The 9,013-nt window shown below is 30.0% G+C and overlaps 1 protein-coding gene across 1 annotated transcript; it reads right to left on the bottom strand.

Annotated features, from left to right (window-relative positions):
* Positions 1-6,836: 6,836 nt before the first annotated feature.
* Positions 6,837-8,677, bottom strand: LOC101498261 (pectinesterase/pectinesterase inhibitor-like). The gene is made up of 2 exons (XM_027330930.2): positions 7,959-8,677; positions 6,837-7,869 (listed from the first exon to the last, which is right to left on the bottom strand). Exons 1-2 carry the CDS (start codon positions 8,614-8,616, stop codon positions 7,721-7,723), a joined length of 807 nt encoding a protein of 268 aa, XP_027186731.1. The 5' UTR covers positions 8,617-8,677; the 3' UTR covers positions 6,837-7,720.
* Between the last annotated feature and the right edge of the window lie 336 nt (positions 8,678-9,013).

Here is a 9,013-nt window from a genome sequence, read left to right on the forward strand (position 1 = left end):
TGTTGCAGTTATGATTTAGCCTGATTATAGGTCAAGCGATTTTAACGATGTCGACCACTCATCTTTAGTTAGCAGATTTTTTTATAAGTAGTCTTTTTTCTATTAAGTAGTAAATTTTCAACGAATGCAGGTTACCTGCAATAGATGATATAGATAACTACATTCAGGGCGGCCAACTACATACTCAGATCACATCTTCATCTCAATACATTTCACAAGAGAAGTTTATGTATAATGCTCAAGCTAAAACTCTTCGTTAAATCAAGGCTATTGGACATGTAACTATAATTTCATATCACTACTTTTATGTAGATATATTCATTATTTAATTGTTACAATTTTTTTAATTACAACATGGTTTTTAGGAAATGATTTGTGTCACTATGGCAACTCTTTCAAAGGTTGTGCCAGACAAATTCGGTTGGTTTTATCTTGATTGCACTAATTGCACAGTCAAAGCTAAAGAAGGGATTACAAATTATCAATGTAAATGTGGTGTTCAGGTTGACGAACCAATTCCAAGGTACATCAAACTTTAATAGATGGTGTTTTTTTTTTATATTTTAGACGTATTTAATTTTATTTGTTCTTCATAATTCAAAATATATTGTTAAATCAAAGTAAAACTAAATGGTTACAATTTTCTAACTTATAGGCATGTGGAATAAAGTAGAAACAATTTGTATATTATTAAGTGTTAGTGTTACTATATGAAAGATTTTCTCTTAACTTTCATATAAGGATATAAATTTTTTCCCAAACTAAAAGCAAATAGTCCATAAGAGTAGTTCAATATTCAACCTTAATTTATCAGAATTTATAAATCAATATTACAGTTCTTATATCAAACACTTATTGATATCAATACTAACAACATAAAACATGTACAAAATGATCATTGAAGTTTTCCACGACAATTGCTTTTGTAAATTCCTTATGTGAGACCAGGATTGTACTTCACTACTTGGAATTTCAGCACTTCAAATGAGGAAGAATATGATTGAGGCATGTATATAATGCTTAGTCCAAGTAACTTCATAGTTTGGATATTTATTGTTTACCACATAATATGACATAACTCATTTACCTGAAACATGTTAAAGGCTGGTGATACTGACATAAGGATATATCCATCATAATTTCAAGATATAATGGAGACCACTCTAGCTTTTCGTGTAAAACTATAACCATCTTCAAAACAGTGTTCTGTTAATAAGTCATGAACTAATGCTGCACTTATTGCTGCAATTAAGGAACAATTTTAAATTGAAGAGGTATTCAAACTACATATTTCCTTATTGTATATTCTAATTGTAATACGTTATATATATTAAAAACTGCACAACTTAAATTAATAGAAGTCAATTTTCAAAACACATCTAAAGGAGAACCGATTCGTGAACTCCTTAGTCAAGAAATACTATTTGACACTGTAAGTATATCTACATCACTTTCTATAAGTGCATCATTTTGATATATACATTCTGATTTCATAAATCTTTATGACAATAATCTAATTAATTCCTACAAATTTTATGAAATATGTAGTAATCATTATCAATGACGGGTGAAAACGATATTGAAAATGTACAGTCAGCTACATCGGCTAAAAGACCTCCAACTGATGACGAACAAGATAATATGGGTAACGATGCAATTGCGAGTGCCCATCTATCATCATCAAAACCACTCAAGAATATCAAATGTAAATAGTAACTACAATGGAATTAAATGCTAGAAAGTAGATGATGACATCATGTTAAAAACTATTATTATGTATTGTAATCCTAAGGTCTAATTATGTTTTGGTCTCATGAAGTTTGAATCATGGGATGTATATTCTCAAATTATGTATTGTTGTAAACACTAAACACAAGTACACTTTTTGGTTCAATGTTATTGTTATAGGATGAATGTTTAATTGATTAATGTCTTTAAGAACAGTAATATGAAAAATGTTGATATGTTGTCTATTGAAAAAATATAAACTCAGTGAAACTTTCATACTTTATAAATAATATATTACATTTTATTTTATGAACCAAACTGGTTCGTTTATTTTAACAATTAATATCAATCAATAATGGCAATTCAGTACAGTACGGTTCCTAAAATCAATTCCCTAATGAATTATTTTCTTTAATTATTCCATATGCAGACTTAAAAAAAAATACAACTATAGACATTGAAAGCATTTAAATGATCAACCTAACCTATAAATTTAGATCATCACTTACTTAATCAATTTTTCAATTAGTTAAAAGATGTTGCTCAATTATTTTGTAATTCAATATTGTACTTTTGACTAATCTATTGAGTATTCCATCATGGATATGCCACATTAATATTTTACCATAGTATACATAAATCTAATTTAGCAAATGTGCTTAGTTTTATAGTAAAGAATACAATTAGCAATTTGGATATTTTTGTGTCAATTTTTGCAATAGAAAGACAATTTTCAATCATTATTATTTTACTGAGATGGATCGTCAACTAACATTGAACATGTTATAGAAAGAATATACTATAGAGAATATAGTCCAACCATTAAAAATTAAAGTATGTTGTTAACTCTATTTATCACATTCTGTTATCTTATCAAACAATCAAACTACAATTGAAATTACTTCATAAGATCATATTAATTAACATGCAGATTATGTTACAAGGCTTTGGTGCAGATTATGACCCTTGATGCAAATTATGTTACAGGTTTTGGTGCAGATTATGACCCTTATGCGAAAAAATATAAGAAATGAAGTTGTCTTTCGATATTACAAAAGTTATTGATGATACATTACTAATTTAACATCCTACGATGGATGGCATTTCTACTGTAGATTTCTTTACATGTAAAACATAATTTACTAAGCATGCCCATTGTCTTGAAAAATTGTTTTCTACAAATCAATATCATTTGTTTTCTACTCTCATGAGGTACACATCATCTTTTTGGCTGATGTGGATGAAATATGTTGAAGTGGCAAAATACGATGATGTGGCAAAATATGATGATGTGGCATCGGGAGTCTGTTTTAAATATATATAATAGATACTCATTTACTTTAAAATCAATTAATAAATTTTTCAATCAAAAATAATGAATCAGAGTATTCACAATTACAAAATAAAGTTAATACCTTAAACAAAAGAAACTCCTAAAGTCAAAACACTTGGTGTTTTACTACCCAAAAATAAATTCTAGTTACTCATAACTTTGGATTCTTGTGGAAAACTCACCCAAGAAGTTTAACACTAGTACAAAAGTATCTCAGAGCCTCCAACTACATGCTATTGTGCTTCCTCACAGTTCTCATACTAGGTTGACTGTGACATTATTCGCTCAAGTAACACTATATGTGACCACCTATCAAATGTAAGGGTCATCTCCAAATAACAAACAGAGCAAATAAACATGCATATATAGTGTTAATAGTAAAAAATATAAATAAATCATATATTTCATTCAACATTTAAAAATCACAACGCACCAAAGATATAAATCAACCAAAATGCACAAATCCTATTTGTTAGACTATATGTCAATGCATGATTCAAAAATATCACCACCCCATTGAGCAAAGAGCCTCTCACCATTGGATAATATCCCAACTTTGGACAAATGCTCTTCATTATGTCAATGCATGATTCTAAAATGTCACCACTAGTAGAGCAAAGAGTCCCACCATTGGACAATGTCCCACCGTTGGACTTGTCGCACCGTTGGACAAATGTTCTTCAGAGTTTCATTTTCAGTACTCCACCGTTGAGTATTTTTCTGAATCACGTTTCCTTTTCAAGGAATTGTCGTCACGTACTCGCGACTAGGTCTTGGCCACCAATGCATGCATAAATGTCATCACCTTAGTTAGTAACAAAATAGATCACTCAACCAGAGCGTCCAAAACCACTCAACCATGTCGTAAACCAAATTGGTTTAGACACAAAGTCATCACCTCGAATAACCACAACATGCAAGACACAATCATTATAACAACGTATCATATACCGTTTATTTTCTATAATTTGAACATGTCAAATACAACCATTATAACAGCGCATTATATAACATTTATTTTTTTGAAGATAACACACAAACAAAACCAATACATAACATCACAATGCATTTATATCACATATAATTCAAGTAGAAAAACAAATGGAGTGATGCCCTTATCGTTATGAGTGTCATTATTAAGGTTCCTACGTAGCGGTCTTTGCTCCGAAAAGTTACACTTTCACAAATTAATTTACTACTCACTTATTGTCAAAACAAATCTATCCCTAATTCATATTAAAGGTTTGGTGTTGGCTTAAGGTCTTAAGACAAACCCTTTCTTTATTTTTTTAAAAGATATCAATTCTCTCAAATTAGCAAGCACACAAACAAGTAAAAATAAAAAGATATTTTGAGTCTATATTTGGTACAAGTGCTTCATTGCAAATTCAATAAAATAAAGGAAAGATATAATTTTTTCAATATTTCTTTTGGACCAAAATTCTAATATAAGAAACATCAAGGATCCCTAAGACTTCCTTAGTTCACTTACAAAAATTTAATAATAAAATTTAACGACACTACAACACAAGTTCCATTTTAATTATTACAAAACAAATTAACAACTCTATCATAAAATTATTTTTATTTTATAAATCAGCACCACATCCACAGAATTGTCTCATAAAAATCACAACTTTAACATTCTAATAGTAATTATAACAACTTTCAACCAATTTATTATTTATGCAAACTTTGTTATTATTAACATCAATAAAGTTTCTAAATATTTCTTCAACGCTCAAACTATTACAACATCAAATTTTAACCAAATAAAAATTGAGTTTTTAAGCCAATAACTACTTCTATTGATTAAAACACAATATGGTCTTTATAACGACTTTTACAAGATTAAAATTAATTTTTGACATAGATAAATATTTTCTTTAATCAAAATAGGTTTTCTATATCAATATCATAAAAAAATCAAGATAACTTCTAAGAAAATAAATTGCATATCACAATTTTACTTTTAAAACTAAAAAGATTTTCCTACACAATAATAATAATATCAAACATCATTTTCAAAATTATTCATCGTCATAAACCCATTTACTAAAATCAATTTTTGACTGATAACAACAATAAGAACATTACCATAAAAATCAATTATTTTTATAGATTGACATACAAAAGATCTACTACTAGTTTGACCGTTATTACAATAATAATGAGATAATAGAGTTCCTAATAATCTATCTCCAATGATATTAAGGAGTTTTCTTTCCTCTGTAACAATGCATCAGCGACTATCTTAATTTTTTTATAACAATCAATCCTACCATCTAACCACTACAAAAAAATTGACCTATCGTGACACACAAAATGTTTCACTAAAAACTAAAAACTGTAGGTAAAACTCAATAATACTTTGAGTGACACTCAAATCTAGTGTCAACTTTAAGGGGCGTCCTGCTACACTTTGAGGACTATCACTACATGTTCTGATAATTGTCACTACATGTTTTTTATTTCTACCTACAATTATGACTGTCACTAAAAACTAGATAAATATAAATAAAGAATTGGTTTATTCCTACAGTATTGTCTGTCGCTAAAACCAAGAAAAATATAAATAAAGAATTAATCTATTCCTACGACATTGTCTGTCACTAAAACGTATTATTATTTATTAAATTAAATTTATTTTATTTTCCTACTAATTGTAATTCTAAATTATTAATACCATTAAATTAAATTTAAAATTTTAATTTATTTTTATTAATTAATGCCATTGAAACATACAATAAAATATAATTTAATTTACCCCACTTACATGACTATATGCCAACACTAGAGCAATCAACAAAGCACTAAATTTCAAGACGCCCTTACATGAGATGCAATCATGATAACACTTATGAAATTTCTACTTACCCAACAATAACACAAAACACATGTATCAAATAGTAATAGAAGTTGAAGCAACCCAATAGAATAAAAACTACCTCTATCATGGTAACTTACACACAATAAAATCAAAAGAATATTCTAAGCAAAAGAATACAGATTCTAATGCTGGAACCACATTTTGAGATGCAACTTTCAATCCATAAGTAAGAAAGTCTGATGATTTTAAGTGACCAAAAACTTCATCTCTTAGAAGATACACAAAATTACTCCACATGCGATGTCATTGAAATACTAATATATTTATTTAACAAATTATTCGATGCAACTAATTTAATAGCGTAGACTGCGGCATGCATGCTACTTGTGTAATTCTAGAGTTATGCATACAAGAATCGGGTTTGTAAAGCAGTTCTAAATAAATTAATTAGTCGTTATATTACACATAATCCTTATAAATTATGTCAAAATGAGATGAGAATGGTCAACAATAATTCATATCCAATAAAAGCTCAACATGCACCTTAACATTTGAGCCAACAGAACAGGAAATAAAAATGACAAAGTACTAAAATTCATTAAATGATTGATGATGTACTAGAATCTAATTCTATGAGAAGCAACAAGATATAACTAGCATTGACTTCTTCCATGCCTAGATCGATCTTTTGCGCCTACACCATTATCTACCAAGTTACTAACCAATATTTTTAGGCCTTCTAATGGTGAGATCATTATTCTCTACACAAATTATTATTTATTTAAATCTGGAATATGAATGATAAATAAATCAACCTCGTAAAATAATAGGAGAAGAGGGAGATGCACCAACAGGTATAATAGAGTTTTTTACACTGTCATCCAATCACAATCATGCACTCAAATAAAAATTCTAACCAAAAAACAACAATATCACTAAATTTGAGAATAAAATATACTTACAAACATCTTCAGTCCAACTGAGGTTATTTTGAGTTGTTGCCCAACTGAGAAATTCAACCCAAGAATATCCTTGACTGACTTGGAGACATAGTAAATTCTTTTCACATGATTCATATCACTGTTTCTTGTAACAAGGTGACCATTGAATGGAAAACGCTCGTCTATTCTATAAAAATCCTTTATACTATTAATAACTGCTTCATCTTTGAAAAAGAGAGCTGGGTCAACACCTCTACTTTTGCCTTGACTTTGTAGCTTTCTTTTCCCGGTACCTTCTTTTCTGTTTTTGTGCATTATGGGGTTCTTTAGCTTCCTCTGAATTCTTTTCTTCACATGTAATAACTTCCAAATCTTCTGTATTGGATACATTGTCATTCCCATTTTCCTCTGGAACTGCTAAGACTTCTTCAAGTGTGGTTTCAGATGAATTGATTTGCGGTGCTTGTGCATCCTCAAGACTATGGTTTGCTGGTTCTACATATTACTCATCAATTTTTGTGATGGGTTTTTCGAGAAGAGCTGCAAGAATGAAAACAATTACAAACATGAGAAAAAGTTCGAGTAAAATGAATATAAACATGGTAGAAATGAGATCTTGGAATTATTTCCATTATGTTAACCCAGATTTCCCGACTAATTACTAACGGAAACTGAGGTAAAAAAGAGAGAAACAAATGTTTTTATTCTGATGGTTCCCGACTAATTATTTTTTATTCTTCCTCCAGCTGTTACTAAACATTGTTGGTCTTCTGATGGTTTTCTAACAATTAGTTTACAGTTTTGGGATACTCCGAATGCGTCTCCGAAGATGAAATCGACTGTTCCTGAGACGCTGCAATCATGGTAGAATTGACGTTGGGATTGTGTCTAGAGAGTGTCTTGGAAACCATCCATTTGACAGTTGTAGAATACTGCTTGATCTGTTGTTACTCGTAGTGCTACTGCTTGATGTTTCTCTGCTCCTGCTGTGTTCTCAAATCCAACATTCTTTTCCATGAAGTTTGCACCATTTACACCTGCAACCATTGCATTGCATTGCATTGCATATATTCAATAAGAAACAGGACAAAAAAATATATGCATTAATTCAATAGTACTTAATTACCAAAAGTTGCAGTGTTGTAAGTTTGGACACCATCAACATAGTTAAGGCTAGCAGTGAATCTAGTCTTTGTAGGACCATCACCAATGATAGTAACATGAGTCATTTCTTTAAGCACATTAACATTCTCATTATAAATACCAGCCTTAACATAAATCACAAAAGGTTGTGCAATATAAAAAGGAACTGTCAAAAGAGCTTCACTTAATGTCTTAAATTGTCCACTACCATCTTGAGCCACAACATCATTTGGCTTAAAATTTCCTTCCATCAAAAGATGTCTTTGCCCTTCACTAACCCAAGAAGGAAAACCATCATTAGACAAAAGCCTCCTATTAAGATTTACATTAACATTATTGTCACCAACATCCTTAAGTAAGCTAGAAACAGCATTAATAATGTCCAAAGAATTACTACTTAATTCCAAAGAAGTGTTCAAAGCCTTAGCCATAATTTCACCAGCTTTAGTTGTTGTATTCTCAAAACCATCCAAACATGTTTGTTGATGAGAAAGTGTACCAGTTAACCAAACCTTAAGATCATAAGCATATTCACTCAACTTATTGAAATCATATTTATCCATTGTGTCAATAGATCTATGAATACCATCAACAGCATAATCCAAAACCTCATTACAAATATCCATTGCTTGTTTTGTCATGTTGTCTTTTGCAAGTTCATCATAAAGTGTTGAGTTATGTATTTGTTTTATTAACTCTCTGCTGTTGCATTAAAAGCAGCTTTTATAAGCTCTTTCATATCAGTTGCTAATTCTACGCAATTTTTTGATTGGCAACAATGTTTGTAGCTCAAAGAGATGACAAAAAATAATTGTTTCAGATGCATCATTGTCAAGGCAGAAGAATTGGCGGTGCCACTAGCCGACGCAATATCATATCTAGCGCTAGCTTCTAGTCAAGGCAATAGTGGTAAAATAAACTATTAGACTCATAATCTTACACTTAAAAATTAATAGTTATCAATTAGCACTCATACTATTAATCAAATGTTGGGAGTGAGGGTAGAAGGCTAGTCAAGGGTAATAGGAGAATAAACCC

The sequence above is a fragment of the Cicer arietinum genome, chromosome 2, assembly GCF_000331145.2.
Source record: "Cicer arietinum cultivar CDC Frontier isolate Library 1 chromosome 2, Cicar.CDCFrontier_v2.0, whole genome shotgun sequence".
Lineage (NCBI taxonomy): Eukaryota > Viridiplantae > Streptophyta > Magnoliopsida > Fabales > Fabaceae > Cicer > Cicer arietinum.

Excerpts from the sequence above, each read along its gene's own strand:
- LOC101498261 (XM_027330930.2), bottom strand. The coding sequence starts at position 8,616 with ATGACAAAACAAGCAATGGATATTTGTAATGAGGTTTTGGATTATGCT. Across the intron at positions 7,870-7,958 it reads TTACAACACTGCAACTTTTG|GTGTAAATGGTGCAAACTTC; the intron begins GTAATTAAGTAC and ends CAATGGTTGCAG.